This window comes from Rhipicephalus microplus, chromosome X, assembly GCF_043290135.1.
Source record: "Rhipicephalus microplus isolate Deutch F79 chromosome X, USDA_Rmic, whole genome shotgun sequence".
NCBI lineage: Eukaryota > Metazoa > Arthropoda > Arachnida > Ixodida > Ixodidae > Rhipicephalus > Rhipicephalus microplus.
In genome coordinates, this window is record NC_134710.1 from 158,551,579 (window position 1) to 158,570,109 (window position 18,531).

The 18,531-nt window shown below is 44.2% G+C and overlaps 2 protein-coding genes across 4 annotated transcripts in view; one reads left to right on the forward strand and one right to left on the reverse strand.

The window, feature by feature from the left end:
* The window catches only part of LOC119177060 (protein FAN), a 181,793-nt gene that overhangs the window by 5,005 nt on the left and 158,257 nt on the right, over window positions 1-18,531 (reverse strand). The window lies entirely within an intron of this gene.
* LOC142775842 (uncharacterized) lies at window positions 985-17,591 on the forward strand. Of its 2 annotated transcripts, XR_012887066.1 has the most exons (3): window positions 985-4,436; window positions 11,763-12,318; window positions 16,662-17,591. XR_012887066.1 is itself a non-coding variant. In XM_075878064.1 (2 exons), the coding sequence occupies exons 1-2, from the start codon at window positions 4,336-4,338 to the stop codon at window positions 12,235-12,237; spliced, it is 576 nt and encodes a 191-aa protein (XP_075734179.1). In that variant the 5' UTR covers window positions 985-4,335; the 3' UTR covers window positions 12,238-17,591. The 2 variants fall into 2 exon arrangements, 1 of the variants encoding a protein (XP_075734179.1); XM_075878064.1 differs by having other exon boundaries at window positions 11,763-17,591.

Sequence of the window (18,531 nt, forward strand, 5' to 3'; positions counted from 1 at the left end):
TGCTTTGCTCTCTTGCATATTCCCCTGTGCAAATTATTTGCTACGCTATGATGGGTGAAGAGCACACAGAACCGATCGAGGGGCACGTAAGAGCTGTGCTTTGAAAACGATTGTTGAGAATGACACTTTAGGGACAACAGCAGTGAAAGTAAAGGCAACGGTGAGTATTATATCATCACTTTATACCAAGCACTGCATATTCTGGTGAGATAAAATTTTACAAATGAAACATGCTTTCAAATCTTATACTATGGGCATTCGTATAATAGTATGCAGCAGGCCTACATGATAAGGATACGTTGGCATGTCAAGCTTCACTAACTATGAAGATTGTGTTGTACAGCAGTACCACAGAACAGTGCTAGAGGAAACAAACATAATGTCGGGGTTTCAACATCCCAAAACCACATGATTATGAGTGACACTGTAGTGAAGGGCTCTGGAAATTTCGACGACCTGGGATAGTGCACGGACCCCAAACATTTTCGTTTCCATCGAACAGGCAGCTGCCACAGCCGCGATTCGATACTGCGATCCGTGGGTTAGCAGTCTAGTGCCATTAGGAAAACAAACATGTTGGCATCCATAAGGAAACTTGCAGTATAGACATTGATTAGCTTCCCCCTGTTTAAAAGTGTGCAATAACAAAAACATTTTTGTTGAGCCAGATGTGGTTTACTGTGACTTACACCCTAGGTTATGAGTAGAGGCTGGATTTATAGCATTGAAAAACCAGGTTTTAGGCACCAAAAATAGGCGGGCAAAACACTGTTTTAGGCCCCCAAAATTGTAAATGTAGGCATAATAAACTTCGACAAAATTCAAAATTTCAAAGAAATACGTGAGAGATCTCTGTTGGAGGGGGTGCGACCTCATGGGTGCCCCCCCCCCCCCCCAACATGGTGGAGATGACGTATGGACGATTTTTTGTAGCTAGTTTTGCTTAGAAAAACTAGATGGCGCCACTACACCGAAGCACCCCGACCTCCTCTGCAGCACGGCCGCGATGTGGTGAGTGGCAGACGTCGCCCTGCTACCTACGGCAAGAACCGGGTGACGCGGACTATGCACTGCACACGCTTTGCTGGCTTTCAACACAGCGCGGCGGCAACAGTGAAGGGAAAGTGGAAAGAAGGAGGCCATTAGATCACGTGTTCAAACGTGGCAGCATCCATTCGCCGCTGCAGAAAACAGTCTATACACTAAGGAATGGTTCTGCATGCATCAAAGTAGTACGTGACTGTGAGAATCATTCGAGGCGACGGTGTAATTTGTGCAATCTGTTGCCTGAATAGAAGCATGAAAGTTTACAGAAATATTAAAACATACAAGCAGAATCTATGCACGTTACTTTTTTTAATTTCGTATTGAGCGAGATGCGAGACTAAGCTGCCTCCCATTTCATTTGCATTGGTGTTCCCACATCATGCCAATACAGCATTCACAACGTTTAGCATGTTTTTAGGACATCATCGCTTAGAGCAGTTTCTGTGGTGTGGCACTGTGTATCGTGGTAAGGATATATGATGTATGCCAGCCTCTCCAAACGTGCATGCATGTAGGGATCCATCCCACAGAAACGGGCGGTACAACACAGAGAAGGTCAAAACGGCACAACAGCGCTTGTGTGCACGACCTGGCATAGGCATGTCATCCGAATGTAACCTTGCGTGCGCATGACGTGTTGATGCCTATGCGTCGTGTGATCTTCTGGCTAGGAGTTGCTCCAATAGCGAAAAGTGCAGGGAAAGAATTAGGCCTGCTGAGTTTACACCGGGCGAGTGGCAAAGGTTTTGAGCTCACCTCATTGCATCACGCTTACACGGCTTGCAATGAACCAATTAAAAAATTCTAGAGGTACAAAACATTTCATTAGGCACGCAACAACTTCCAGCGTCTAAATAAAATTTATCATGCGGTCTAGTGAACCACCGTTTAAGAAGTAAATGACAAACAACAAAAAAAACCCCACGTGAACGTGTTTTTAACCTGCACTCTACTTTCCCCTGATTACACTTCATGGTTCTTCATCAACCTGCGGCTGCGCAGAAGCGCTTCTTGTTCCCTACACATGCGAGCAGACGCAAGGAGATACTGAGCACACAACGCAATGCAGACGAATACATGTGTAAAGGCTAATAAATCTTCCTATGGACATCTTCCTAGGCCTTGTAGCCTTGACCGTGCTGAAAGAACTTATGAGATGGAGTACAGGTTGTACCCCACAGAGTTCCGAAAGCTAAATTTTGCCCGGTAACATAACTACCTGTCTCCAACTGTACTCGAAACCAAATTTGCGGTTAAACAGGGTTCATATAAGCTTTGATTTTGACCCTAGGCATTTATAGACACTTATAAGAATTTAGACAAAAACGTCAAATATGGACATTTATAGGCAGTATAAAAACATTATAAAAGCTATTCTTAACCTCTAATTCATGCTCATATATCAAAGTGACACGATATAAATGCAAGAAACAAAATAGGCATTTGCCTATTATCCAGTCTCTAGTTAAAAGATTGTTGTGAAATGAATCCAATATGGTCTCACAGCTTAGACAACAATAGAACTGCTGATAACTGCCAAGACTCCAGCACTCTCTATCTGACATTTTAAGGCAGCGGTCCCACTTCGGCGGCACTAACACAGCGTTTTTGTTATTTTTCCAACTGCTCCGGTGGCAGTTTTTCCTGCTTTATGTAGCTAACTTATATATCATTGAAAAGATTGATCTTTGTACATTCGGAATATCTATGAAAAAAAAAAAGTCACCCTTTAGTACTTCGGTGTGGAGAGCCAGGAATAAGTGCTAGTTACACCGTTTTGGGCTGACTATGCCCCAGCAGTGACCATTTTCTGATAAATCTGCTACAGTTACAGCACTGTTCTTTTAACAGCACTTTCTAGATATATTTATCTATTTTCTCAACGTAGCAAATTAATGTCGGACTTCTAATTTATAGCTGATCAGCTTTTGAAAATGGACAAATTTAGTAACTTTCGCTGCAGACTGCACGGTAACTGTTCGCTAGAGAAAATAAATTTTCGTGGCATATGCAGATGGTAATATTCTCCGTCTGAAGGCGAAATATCAATAATGTACGTGCTCTCACATTTTAATTACACTGATGTAAATCGGGCAATATTCTCAATACATAGACCTACCTTGGCCCATTTTTACGGATAACTAATGAAGTTCTGTGGCTGATTGCATGTAGAGAAACTAAAGGCCCCTATTTATGTCCTCAACGTAACATTTTTTCATAAAGCGAATAGAAATGCGATTGAAGCTCAGAAATTGTCTTAAAATATACTGCCACAGACGTCAACAAAAACGTTGTAGTCTTCAAATGGCACTGACATCTGAGCACGCGTAGCCGAAAGAATAGCAGTTACGATCTCCTCATATAATTATACACAAGAATGACACACTAACACTGTAAAAATACTAAGCAATCTGCATTATTCCTGTAACTACAACGAGAATTTTCTCCTAATGCCACCTAGACAGTATAACTGAAAACGCTGTATTTGAAAGCTCCACGTTTCGCCGACTGTGGCATGCGAAAACATTTTACTTCAGGAAAGAAAGTTATTTCTAGCCACAAACTATGCACCACCATCTATATGTAAGTATTTTCTACATGCCCCCCTGAGCGTCTCTCATACAGCTGCGCGAGAGAGCGTCAAAGCAGGAGATGGGGTCGTGAGTGTGTGTGTCTGGCAGAACAGGTTCTTGAATAGAAATAAAAAAAAAGGGGGGGGGGAGCACATGTGTGTCTGTGGCCACACAGGCTACCACGAAAAAGCGGAACGACAAATAAAAACAAGCAGTAAAAAGGGCAGTGCGTGTTCCATGCACCCTGGCTGCGCTAGACACATCAGACACGCTGCATCGCTTCCTTTGTCGCGCCTGCTGCCTGATGGCCACCCTTCCCTCTTTCTTCTCTTCTGTGTTTCCTTATCCCGCCCCTAATCCCCATCCCCCAAAGGTGCTTAGCCGTGTCGTCTTGTGACAGGCAGGTATAATAGTAGTGCCCTTTTCCCTTCTTTCTAAAACCACCAAAGTAAGCAGACGTACTCTGGCAAAGTATGGTCCAAATATCAACTAACTTTTCTTTTGGCAATAATATGCAGCTTTTCAGAAGTGGGATTTCCTGGGTTTGTATGAATTCATTGCAATGAACAGCATAAATACAAGAGTAGGCACACATAAAGGAATGACAAATAAATTGTTTTATATTTGCTGTGTGTTGATTTCTGTCATTGCTAACAAGCTAAACACTGTACTGTCAATCAAGCACAATTAAGATGTATCTCTTGGCGTCAATGAAATGTTGGCCACTCGAATTTCTTTCGTACCAGCTTCCCTTCCTTTCTGTGTCTTCAACATTCGTACCTGGCAAAACTACGATATGGCAGGAATGCATGTCGCGTAAGTAACCTATCACGTTCATCTGCGCTTGCTGTGGCCTGAACTTGCTAGATTGTCCATAAGAACAAACTTGGCAGGATAAGTTCACTCTGACCCACCGTGTGTGATATACGTTACCAGATTATTCATCGGACTATGTTTAGCTTGTGGACAAGAGTTCGACGTCCACCTACGACCAGCACGTTTACTAAGCACCGAAATGCAAGATCACCCGTGTATATATATATTTCCGTGCACTCCAAGTGTTCAGGAGTATCCAAAGGCGACATTCCTCATAATTAAATAAAGCTCTCTCCATGGAAACGCGGGAGTTTGCGAACTTTTTACTACGAGTAGGCTGTGAATATCTGTTGTTGGTTTGACGGAACCACAAAGTCGAACAATATTTGTTGCATTGCTCAATGCAGGAACACAGCGTGGGTTCTGCCAGTTTTCAGGAAGTAACAGAGTAGCAAATTGGCAGAAGAGAGAGAGACGCAATCTTTATTGGCGAGTCAATAAGATTCGTGTCGGGCGTCTTTTTAGTGGGCCTGGGCACCCACCGAGGAACCAGTTCCGAGACCTTGTCTCGAAGCACCTTCATCAGCACGCTGGACGGCCCAGAGTTGTGCTGTCAGGTTCGCAGTGCGGTCTCGCAGCGCGAGCGGAGGCTGGCGGTGGAGGAGACGGATGGATCGGCACTGTTCTAATTGTCTGTGAAGCCCTGACACTCCCACAGCATGTGGCTAAACATGGCGACCTCTCAACACGATCCATATTTGTTTGTAGTGTAAATGTCTGGATACATGGCGTGCATAAGTCTAGGGTTTCTGTATGAATTTGTAATTGTCTTTACCACCTGTGTCCTGGTTAGCCGAGCGTCAGGGGTTGGCTATATGCGTTTTTGTAACTGGTAGTGGTTCATGATGTCGTGGAACTTTGTTATACGATCTTTCCACGCCCAAACGTTTGTAGTATCCTGCAGAGGAAGTTCTGCTGTCTGCAGGGCAGGCATGTGCAGGTACAGATGGAATCAGACTTGTCTGGAGTGGCAGTGAACATGGCTGTGGATACTGTTGCTGTCCGCAGCTGCTAGCTCACGTTAGCAACAAGCTTCCGTTCATGTTTGAATTATCACGTAAGAACCTAGCATGCAGTTTTACTATTTTATGTATCGTAACGGCGTCAGAATTTGCTTACGTTTGCAGAAAACGGCAGCTTAAGCGACCGGCTGGGTGCTTTAGACAAGTTTGACTCCGTCTGTACACTTTGCATCTGGATTTTCCGAATAATTTACATGTCTTCTGGCGCTGGTTGTATGTTTCCACCCAAAATATAAGGTCGCCTAAGTGTTTCATTTCTTCAGTAAACCACCTCAGGCATGATTTCACGAACGGCAGGTAACCGAGGCACGCTTGATACGCTTGTTGTCCTGGTTCTTTCCTTGCTGTGAGTATGCAGCAGTTCATGCTGTAACGAGAATTTGTGTCCATAAATGCTACTTTGGTGAGCGGTTTCACATGCCACACCTTTGCCGTCTGAGGACTGACATGCTGTTATGCTCGCTATACGAGACCGTGTAGCGAGCTTAACAGCATGCTCGTTATACGAGACTCATCTCTATTATCTTTGCTCAACTTGTGCTTTACCTGCCACCGCGTTCGCGTGAAAGAGAAAAGATAGAGGAATGCCACAGCGGCTAAGAATTCGTTGTAAAGTCTGCCGTGTTGAGAACATGCAATATCTGAGAATAGCAAGTCGTAGATTAGTAGCGTGTATCAACGTTTTTAAATACTGTCAGTTGGGTGAGCGCACCCGGTTGCAGTGGCGAAGAGTGGCCCCTTCCGTAATCCGTACAGCGGCGGCGCTGCTGTCGCTCAGGGATTGGTGAAGGAGCGTCGTCTGCTACCTCTGCATGCCAAACAGTGGGAAATTTGTTTCCAAATACGTGGATTTTAGCTAAGACAGCTAGATGAGGGCCAAATGAATACTACTTAGTGAGAAATGAGGGCAGTGCCTGTACCCGAAAAATGTACGATTACTTTTTTTGCATGTAATAAAAAAAAAGAAAAGGAAAAGAAGGAACAGGCCTGTGCCGTTGTGTCACCCGCTGGCCGCACCACTGAAACTCACGAGCTTGTAGATGGTATCAACTTTTCCCAGTTATGTTGATCACATGAAGACATGCACTGCCTGTCATAGCAGCTTATTCCCTTAGATTTCGACCGCAACATCAGTCCTGAAGATCCGGGACGGATTGAGGAGCACTTTCGGGCTGTCTCTAAAAGACTTAAATTATGCGCACCATGCAAGAACGCAAAGAAGATTTGGCGAGCTCAGTAGAAGAAAAACAAATGGCGAAATCTACAAAACCAACAAAACGTTATCAAAAATTACGCTCAACTACTAAAAAACTAAGAAATATGGTCTACAGTTTTGGAGAAAAAGTGATGAACGACCTTTGGAAAATGAAAACACAGCTTTCATATGGTTCTACTAGTCAAGCGAACTAATTGATGACCGGCCTTCTTCCAGCACAACAACCGATGCTGCTGAGCGAAACCTCTCTGAACCCAAATTCGCAAGGCATTCCCTTGATAATTTATTTGTTTAAGGCGTGACGATGTCGTCAGAGGCAGTATGTTCACCTTATCACATAAACCTATACGCAGCAGCAAGGCTCGATATTTCAAAGAGCAGGTAAGTAATCAGCCACTCGGTTTGGTAGCGCCACCTTCTGGCTGACTTCGCTTTGAAGCTTTCAGCGCAGCACAAAGAGCGAATTTGAAAAAAAAATAACTTTTTCCTGGATAAGTTCGGCATTCCAGGATTAGAACATTGTTCGGTCTTGTAAAGCAGAGAACCAAGTTGCTATCTTTGGACGCAACTCGGGATTGGAGTGGACGCCAGTAGCTTTGTGAACACCACTGTTTTCCATGTCGACGTCTGACACCTCGCCATCACTTGCCGACAAACGGTCCTCGAAATTTGCAGTTTCTCTATTGTTTCGGTGGTTTCCTTTGGCGCTTTAATGCTGATGGTTTAGACAAGTGTGCAGGAATATTCGGGAAAATTGGAGGAAACGAACTGGGCTTACGTGTCCAACTACCACATGGAATTTTCACATTTCCCCTTACAATGTGCTCGTAGCAAGTGATTAGGTCCTCGGATTTGAAATATAAGTCGGAAATGTATATCTTGACTGTCACCTGGAAGGCTTTTTGTGGAATAGTAGCTTTTGAGGCCTTGAGAACTGCTGGGTAATTTTGGGGGTTTGAAGAAATGCCCCCAATCGAAAGTGTTTTCCTCAGAGGTATAGCCACTTCTACAGCTCGGTGTGCCGCAAGTCGGCATGTTTATTGGGTCAAATCGCTAAATCACTCAAGCATGCTTGATTATCGTGTAACATGTTAAGTAATATTTACGATAATCGAAATCTAACCTTCCCTTCAAGCTCCCGTCGCTGTGGTCTGAGCAAGCAAAGTAAAAAAAAAAAAAAAGAGACATTCAACGCTGCCGCTAGAAACCGGCGGCGGCTCAATCTCAACGCTACGCCAGCCAGTTGGTGCCGCCTTCGGAGCGAGGTTTTCCAACTGACAGTATCTAAAAACGTTCATGTGTATATCCTAAGGCTGATGATCCGATGTAGCCGAACTTACACTATATATAGCACCTAGTGGCCGGACAACAAAACAAGCGTATTTGAAAACGATAAGTTTATAAAGTACAGTGGCATCAATACGCATAACACTGTTTCAGTAGTTCCTCTTTTTTAAAAGAACAATACGGGAATGCAACCGTCTCCCGAACGATATCGTTAATGAAATTGATAATGAAACTTTTTTTTTCTTCTGTGTAGAATGCCAACAATAATACTGTCAATAAGAGTGGTTTTTTTATCTTTCCAGTATCTTTTGGATGCTTGTACCTGTTGTATTTATTGTATCGATTGCTATTTGTGTTATGACCCATGTGTACATCCCCCCCCCCCCCCATAATGTCCATGGCAATGAAGGTGAAACATAAATAAAATAAAATAAATAAATAATAAGGCATGATTACACGAACACGACAGATGTACATCGAATTTGTCTAGACAAAGGCAATTCAATAGGAAGGCACATTGCACTAATCGACATACAGGGATTGCGAGTCCCGTTCGTATCACGGGCCGTAAATCACCAAGAGGGAACCATGGGCCCCGTCGAGCGAACTCTGAGCATGCTTACTTCCTATAAAAAAAATGATATTATATATATCTATAGCACAAAAAATAAGAGGGGGAGGGAGTAGATATATATCTATAGCACAAAAAATAAGAGGGGGAGGGGGGTAGCGGGGCGCCTGAGCTAAGACGAAGACGGGTACACACATGCTTGCTGCAGCATGAAAGCCGGCTCTAATGGTTTCAGCGGAGCTAGGTTGTTCATTGCTGACTTGGCTTGAGCCGCGGAACTTGAAAAAAGACAAGAACGTCACGAAAGCCGACAGTGTGTGCTATATAGAGTAACATGAGACAGTAAAAACAGTCAAACAGAACACATTTCGGCTGCATCCTCTAACATCCACTGCTCGCATTGTGCTTGGTGTTGTGAAAGTGGCACTTTTTTCCTTTTGTTGCTCTCTGCGATGCTTCCATCCGAATTTTTCGCACATGTTATTGATTTTTTTAATATTTATTTTTTGCATCTTTATCGAATCTTTGCTCTCATGAATGCCCCTTAGAGAGACCCTACGGCATTCCGTACTTCTCATTAGGAGCACATGTTGCTGCTTGGTTAGTTTGCTTGTAAGTTTACCTACACAGCGCGTTTCGAATAGTTTTGACCCCGATAAAAAGAGCCGCCGTTTCCGTCGTGCATCCGGTTGACAGTACAGACGACGCTCGAACTCCTTGCGGCATTTGAGACGAAAAACCGCTGAAAGGGTGAAAGATTGAAACCATATGAACGCACTCTTTCTTGGGCAAAGCAGAGAAACTTGGACCGAGGCGTAGCTTTTGTATACCACTGAAAATCACCGATATCCGGTGCACTCCGCAAGCAAACCTGCTCGTCAGCGGCGGGCATCGCGCACAAGCGGCGCATGTTCGGCAAGAGTGCGTCGTCAGTGCGTGTGCAAGTACCTGCAGCCCAAGGGCCTTGTGGAGTTGCATATGAGTCATGGCAAATCGTAAGGATAGAGCTTCACTGAAGAGGAAGAGAGCCACTATTGCGACTTTTTCTTTCTGTGATTAGCTTTACCTTGCCAGTTACACAGCTCCACTTCCATTTTATGTTGTAATGCTAGTTATTAAGACTACATAAGTATAAAGACGAAGTCAACATAACGTTTCTTTAGCCGCTTCAGGTGAATGAAATTGTTCATAGCTAGCGCATACTTCTCAAATGCAGAGTTTTAGGTGTACACAACGCCGGACATGCAGTAGCTCACAGACGATGTGCACTGTTGACAAAATTGTGCTGTGGAATATGTGGTCTACATAGAAAGTCTCTCTCCTTAGTGCATTTGAAATGGCACTGCCTTGTATGAAAAGACAAATGGTAGGCGCTTCATATAGGGCATGCCCAGGAGGTATGAGGGAATAGGGACCTGCTGCACACTGTGTGTACGTCACAACACTCCTGCTTCTGTGTTCGTGTGCTTGGGTGCCTTTTATTTTTTGTGACATTGGGCTTTATCTTTTTGATTGCACTTGCCTGAGTGGTCAGTATATTTGTGGTGCAAAGCAGCAGCCACAAAGCCCAGCATTTTTATCTGATCTGTGAGCACATCTGGGGCCCGATTGATGGCGCGAGACGAGCACGTCAAATACACGTATTTTTTTTGCTACAGAACTAAGAAGAGTCCTTTTGTTGTAAGCTAGGCAGCATCATCTTACATATACAAGGGCTTGTTTGTGTTATACGCAGGTGAAAACCTCTGTATTTCGCTGTCTTTGCCTACCGCAGATGGTTCGGCGCGTTCTGAATTACACTTTGCCAGCCTGCATGCACTTCATATCAACAATACAATAACGCACACCTTGAATGAAGTGCACATCAAACAGGCCTCGTAAATGTATTCGTATTCTGCATATTTGACTATGATTCCTCCGAAACGCTTTGTTGAACTGCTCGGAAATCCAGGTGCCTATACATAAAGAAAAAAAATTCCCGAGCGCCCCGTCCTTGACTGGCCACGCATATGGCGAAATTGGCCCCGTGATCAACAGCGTTTTGCATTGTTGTTCTTAACGCGAAATGGCCCTGTGGCGAACTCTCGCAAACCATAACCATGCAGGGCATTTTAAAGACTTTTTCAAAGTTTTTGTCGCTAACTCTCGAGCATAAGAGGTGCCAATGAGTTTCCGTAGGTTTTATTACACAAGCGCACATAAAATGATTTCGAACACCCAGCAGGCGGCCGCTCGCCAGCGGTGCGTGCGAGCGGAAAAGCACCGCTGTGGTCTGCACGCTCGCAGCATCCCCACAGAGTGAGCCTCACCCATATAGTGCATCTAAATGACCGTTACCTGCGCCAAAAATCTTGTGTCTGGTGCCTCTTAGCGCCACCGCAAGCCGTCTGGGCTGATTGATGCCCGTTGCACGCGGCGTGCTTCCGAGCTTAGCAAGTAACCAAGCAACTGTTGTTGAAAAGCTAGAAAATGCCCAACGTAAAAAACCTGTACATGCACCCAATAAAATGATTGTGCATGCACAAGTGCTTATGTTATACAACGTGCAGACCTGCAGCGTGTCACATTCCCTATCCATCCAGCTCCATCGTATCACAACATATATAACTGACCTAACGCAGGCCTTTTGGAGCAATCCATCAAAATGCACAAGAAAGCGAGACTTTCTTGCTCACAAAATGATGCATGCACAGGCAATGGCCCCATTACCCGCCAACAAGGGTAGGTGTTCTGGCATTATCACATTTATACGTTGTTACAGCCGCGGGTAGGTGGCTGGAGCTTTGTCAAACTGTCATGGTACAGATTTTGTCCGTCCACCTTTTTCTAACGTAGATAAGTTTGGTTTTGGAGTAAGTAAACTTGTATGGCTGATTGATTCATTGACTGATTGATTTCATAAGTTCAAAGAAGGCAAGCACAAGCAATTCTGTGTTTCATGTTGCCTTTTATTGGCGTTATTTGAAGCAACCATCATAGACAAAATTTTTGACAATTATCCCGGCTCAGGTCTCACCTTCATATTTCTAGTTTTTCATCACCCCCCCCCCCCCCCCCCCAATAAGTTTAGTTATGCATGTCAGCTTTGGAAGTGTTGTTGCTACGATGCCTGTGCACCTGGTGCTAGCTCACAGACGAAATGTAGCAATGTACTTGGCTAAATTTTTCAGGAAGGTCAATTCGCCAGAAGGCAGCAGAGAGCAGCAACAAAGTGCCGCCTTTACGCCGTCACTGGACGACAATGGTTCTGCCAGAGAAGATGACGCAACAGCTGATTACTGGGACAGTTTCGTCATCGATGAAGAGTCTCTGCCAGACCTGAGTCTGGGATCAAGCGTCACAACTGTGCCAGACGAACCGAACATCATCAGAAGGAGGATTGTGTCCCTGTCCCATTTTGCGGATGCTGTTCGCAGTCTCGACACCCACAACTGCCCTAAGCTAACTGGACAGTTTGCACTCGTGAAGGAATGCAGAGTGGGGCTCTGGTCGGAGCTTACGTTTGCCTGCAATGAATGTAATGAAATCAGAAAGTTGGCAACTGACCCCATCAAAGAACCAACGTCGCTCATTGACAAAGCACATTTAGGAGTCAATGATGCTGCTGTTTGGGCATTCACGAGTGGCCGGATCCGACACTCGTAGTTCGAGGAAGTGATGGCAGTGATGGAAGTTCCTGCTATAAGCAAAGGGGCTTTTCTCTGCCAAAAGGAGTCTCTGGGAAAGGTAAATATGCTGATAAATATTCTTCTTTTTCTGAGGACGATGAAGCATGTACAGCGCTTTATTTTCAGTAAACATCGCGTATTTCGACAAAGGCACCATGGAAAGTGTTCTGAACGGAAGTACAGAATGATGAGAATTTATTTCTCCGCAAAACTTCGTCAGATACAATGAAACGGTTTAGTGCGAGATGCGCGGATTACAATTGAGGCAGCAATCGTAATAAGCTCATTCACACAGTGATGGTGTTACAAAGTGCGGCATCGCTACCCTGAAAACAATTTCGGCCATTGTAATCTGCTGTTATTATTATTATTTTTTTTTGCAGTGCTAGAAAGCCGTTCTTTTTGACCAAATGATAAAAGCCGGAAAGGAAGAAACAAGACTTGCGAAAGAAGCTGGGGCTTTTTGTGAGGACGGCATAACTCCTTATATTACAGTAATTGTCGATGGTGGGTGGTCACACTGCAGTCACGGACACTGGTATTCCGCTAACTCTGGTGTCGCTGTGATTATAGAACGCATGAAGAAGGTCCTGTACATAGGAGTCCGAAACAAGCTGTGCAGTACTTATGAGTACTATTGTAGGATGGGGAAGAACAAGAAAGACTATGGGTGCTACAAGAATTGGAATCAAAGTTCACGAACAATGGAGTGAAACATCATCGTTGAAGGCTTCCAGAGAAGCATGGATATGCATGGTGTGGAGTACTGGACATTCATTGGGAACGGGAATTCATCCGTTTTACATCCAATACTCACAAAAGTGGAGTACGGTCGCTTTGTGAAAAAGAGAGAATGTGCAAACCATGTTCTGAAATGTTACACCACTCTGCTCTATGGCATAGCCAAATAAACAAAGGCAAGTTCAGGCTTCCTTAGTGGCTTTAGGACCAAGTAGATAAAAAATGGTGTACGGAAGGCCAGAAAACATTACGCAAGCATTCTCAGAGATGTACAGGGTACTTACTCCACAAGAGCAGCAGGCAAAGAAAGCCCTATTTTACGTGCCAGCTTGCGGAGGACCTCGTAAATGGCCCGAAACATGTGTTTGGTTGTCACGACAAATGCAAAAACTACTTCTGTGATGGCACCAAAGACGACAACATTTATGACAACGTGGCTAAGGTGCTTCAAATGAAAACAGTTACTGCTGCCAATATAATTGCAATATATTAATGCTGCCAATACTTAACAGCTGTTAGTAATTGGTGTGCCGATTGGAACATGAGCCTCAACACAACAAAGTGCTGCCAAATGACAATAACGTGCAAAAAGTTTCCATTTCAATATGCTTATCAAATTAACAATGTTGAATTAAAGGTTGTTAACGAGTTCAAATATTTGGGTGTCACCATGACATCAAACCTCACCTGGAACAAACACATACAAATTATTACATCATCAGCACTGGGCAGTGTTTGGCTTCTAAGACACCGACTTCAGCACTGTACAAGCAGAACGAAGACCGTTGCGTACACTACCCTGGTCCGCCCCTTGCTCGAACATGCAGACGTTGTTTGGGACCCACACACAAAGACGGATTAAGCTATGCTCGAACGGGTACAAAAGAAAGCACTGCGATTTATTCATAACGCATACAGCAGGCGAGTATCCGTGACAGAACTGCGCAGGCGTTCTGACCTACCAACACTAGAGTCCCGCCGTAAATTACATCGACTTAAAATATTACACAGCATAGTCAATGGTTATTCAAAGCTTGACTTCAATACTTATCTCGAATTCAACATGTCACGCCCCACCCGGAACAAGCACAACAAAACAATCCTAATGCCTTTCACGAGAACAAACGCTCACCGTCTATCCTTTTTCCCGAGAACGATAGCAGAATGGAACACTTTGCCACGCGACGTTACTAACTAATCAAAATGCTTTTTCAACGGCTATTCAAAACTGTGTATGATTGGAAGTGCTGGTCTTGTTCCCCTGTCCTATTGAACTAACGTATCCGATTATTATTATTTTTTTTTCACGCTTCCTGGTCAATGCGCGTAGTGTACTTTGTGTGTTTTGCATTAGACTAGCATTGCCGGTTTTATTGTATATTTATGTAGCTATTTGTAACGAGAATTACTGCTGCTTTGCGAATCGTGGGCCGTGTTACTGATTGCGTGCGCTTGTGTGTTGTGACAATCTGTAAGCTTACTGCATTATTGCTTCCCTGTGTACCGCGGACCGTGTTACTGGTCGCGTGTAAACTTTGTGTTCAAACTCTGCACTGTACCACTCCTGCCCTGGCTGCCAAAGGGTGGCTGGCAGTATTGAATAAATAAAATAAATAAATAAATAAATAAAATAATTGCCGAGAAAGCTGACCGTCTTGTGACAGATGACACCAGTAATTCTGCCAAGGCAGTCATGTCATTGGTTGCGAAGTTATCTGGCGGTAAGCAGATCAACATATGTCGAAAAGGTTCTTATGAATGCTGTTTTGGGGCTGGGTTCAGCTTTCAGCTGGGACCACAATGGCACTGCACCATATCCAAGGCGGTAACCTGCAAGAGCCCGGCAGCAATCTAGAAGCGCTACGCTAGCAAGAAGGCAATTAAAAAAGCGAAAAAAAAGTCTCTCAGGAAGAAACTGTTCAAAGAAAATGGCCACAAACAGTGCAATTGCAAGGATTCAACGGTGAAGGAGTCAATGACTCATGACGGCCCAAACTGCCAGCAACCAGACATGCCACTTGAACAATATGCCGAGGAGCGAACTGTTTTAGCTGGTCTACAAGTGAATGAAAGACAGCAGGCCGAAATTGAGAAGGCTACTCGAGGACAGGTGGACAATTCCGTTTGGCACTTCGAAAGATACATGCGCCTGACGGCTTCGAATTTATACGCAGTGTGCCGACGAAGTGAGTGAATACCTTGTGATGCGCTCAAAAAGACCTTGTTTTACAAGAAAAATTTCACCAGTGCTGCTCTTGAGCATGGAAGACAACAGGAGCATGTTGCACTGCGCATGTATGAGCAAGAGATGGAAACTGCTGTGCAACCTTGCGGGCTCTTTATTGACACAGAGCACAGATTCTTGGCAGCGTCGCCAAACGGATTAGTTAGGAGTGATGGGATAATGGAGGTGAAGTGTCTGTTCACTGCGAAGGATATGGAGCCATATGAGGCAGCTAAAAAAATTACGGCATATTCACGGGGTGAATGATGATGAATGGGCGAAGCTCCGGAGGGATTCATCGGTAAACTGTGAATCTTCCGTGTAATTCGCCCAGTCGATCATCATGTAAAGACGTGAGAAACGCTGTGTGTGTATATACACAAATCAACTTTTATTTGTTCTTAGACGATGGATGGCTTGCGATGTCCCTTGCCTCGCGCGCTCGCACATCGGGATTCTGTCTGCGAGCGCGCGCTGCTGCCGCCTTGCGCTCTCTCCGCTGTGCAGCCTTATCCATCCGGCGACTCCGAGCGCGCGCCAACAGCGAACGGATTTTATTACAACGCTCCCCCTAGCGTACGTCGCCGCACTAAATCGAACGATTGCCTTCAACCAATGACACACGCCATATGTGACATCATTCCTATTTTATAAGATCTCGCGTCTTTCATCAACTACAAGTACCGCTTTCTAGTTTATAACATCTTGCATCTTTTCATCATCAGCTACAAGTACCACCATCTAGTAAACACTACAAGAACTAAACGAGAGGTGGCTACATACAGGAGACGGTACCGCCATCTAGTGAACACTGCAAGAACTAAACTAGAGGTGGCTACATATAGGCTACAGGGGACGCACAGCCCATGCCCTAAGGAGCTTCGCCCCTAAAAGTATAATCAAAGGAGGCAAAAACATGAAGCACCGAAATTAAGCCATTCCTATAACTAATACTACCAAATGCAGGGCCAGCTTCATATTACTAAAAAGAGTTTCTGTCACTTCGTCGTCTGCACGTCAAAAAGCATCCACGTAGAGTGGATAAAAAGAGACGATAACTTTTGAAAAATACGAATGCTTCCACTTTTGATCAGGCTTTACAAAGACTGTGTAGATCCCCACACCCGCAGCATGCTTATATGCAGACCACCATGGAATGAGAAAGCAATTGAGTCGCTCCAGCAGTTCAAACAAGCTTCGATGAGCAGCAAATCACAGTGGCAACTCCGACATTTGCCACAACCTCTAGTGCTTGCGCATGCCGTCTAAAAAGAAGAAAATTTCACTGATGATCACAATATGCCTTCCTGTTGGAGAAACGCAAACTTTGTATGAAGTTCTGGCTATCCTCAGTTTTAGCATTGAAACATTCGTTACATGTTAGCCACAGCAACATCCAGCGCTCAAGTGCTACGCACACTCTCTGTGCATTGCAGGCGAACCAAGTGAAACCCCAGCCCCAGTGCATGTGCCACATCGGCACAGGCTCCGAGAGAGGAACCAGGATGCGTGACAGAGGAAGAAAGTGAGGCCAGTGCCTCGCGATATGGAAAGACGCCGCGTTCGTTCTATGGGTTACATCACTGCTCAATGCTCTAAAGGTACTAAATTAGGAAAACCCCCTTGATATAAACTGCAGAAGCAGGCTGTCTCAAAATAGCAAAGACTCTTACTCAAACAACCCATGACGTAGCAATTTACTTCCATCGGGTGTCTCATATTGTGCTTTCCTTCAATGCCCAAAACACATGAACAAAACGGAACTTTTGTAAAGGTTTGCGTGGGATAGGGCAATAAAAAATAATAATATTACTATATAACGTATACCTTCATTCTCTGCAGCTATTACACGCTCAGATTTGAAAGTGGTAATTACATCGTGTAAGCTAGTGGTCTGCCAACTAGACATGGTCAAATTCAGTTTTTTTTCCTAGGTTTATTGTTTACTGGAACGATCTACCTGGTTCTGTTCGTGAAATGAATACATGAGATTTTCTGGAGTCATTCGTGACATCAATGTCTTACTTTCTCTCATTATCTACCCGTTGTGCTTAGGAGGTGACGATATTTGTTCTGTTGGAAATGTTTTTGTAATACTACTGTTGTTTTTCTCTGTTGTATTTATGTTCCCCACTCCTGCAATAGCGCTGCATTGTGCTGAAGTATTTGAAAATAAATAAATAAATAAATATGTACTTTGCAAGGCATTTCAGTGATTTCATGTTTCTCTGGATGTATGCCTTGTACCTTTGAGGTTGTTTTTTATGTGTGTGTGCTGGTGTGTGATGTTTCGATACTTTCGTGGCTGTAACCAAGGGCTGCCAACGTTCCTTTTGTGCAAAATAAACTGTGGTAACAACATATAATGACCCTTTCTTGCTTACTGCATGACAGCCCTTCATTGTGCAGCATACATACTGCATTCACTAAACTTATTGCTTGAAAATATGTTACTCCACAGAGTTATTTCAACTGACCAGTCATGCCTTCAAAAGCTCTAGCCAGTGAGGCAAGTCATTTTATTCAACTAATTCGAACTATTTTGTATTGTACACTTAGAGCGGAAATGGCAAGATCTCTGCATTGCCCATGTTTCGACCTTGGCATGTGCGTCAAGAACTCGAAGCGAATACGAGCTAGGTGTCATGCCGACAGTGTGCGTTTAGAAAGATACGCGAGAGATGCAGAGCACTCTAAGTCTCTCCCCCCTCCTAGTCCCGGAAGGTTGGCATGAATTCGACCCTGCTGTTATCGCAAACATTTTGTACAGCTTGAGGTAACTGCCTAGAAAGTACAAGCTTGCTATCAATTACTGACAATTTTGGTGAAACAATCACTTGTCATGTTATGGTCATGGCTTTTATTTTTAAAAAAATGCTATTGAGGTAGCAGTGAACAGAGAATTTATTGGGGAATAATGCACCAGGGCCATTGTCCACACATATGTGAGCCTCGTCAGAAGCGTAGCCAGAAAGTTTTTTCGGGGCGGGGGGGGGGGGGGGGGGTCAACCATACTTTTTGCATGTTTTTACGTGCCTTTGTATATGTGGGTGCATATATACATATGCAAAACTAAAAAAAATTCACGAGGAGGGAATTGATTCCCTTTCTTCCCCCCAGGCTACGCCCCTGAGCCTCCTTCATATGTTGTGCAAAAATGAACCAAAACATAAATTCATATACTAACCTGCTGAAAGTTCAATTCCAATGAAAAAAATGATGGTACATATAGCAGGGAAAACTGTGCTGCTTATGCTGTTGGCACATGTTGGGCACCGTACGTCACAGTGGCCGCATTTCGTAGCA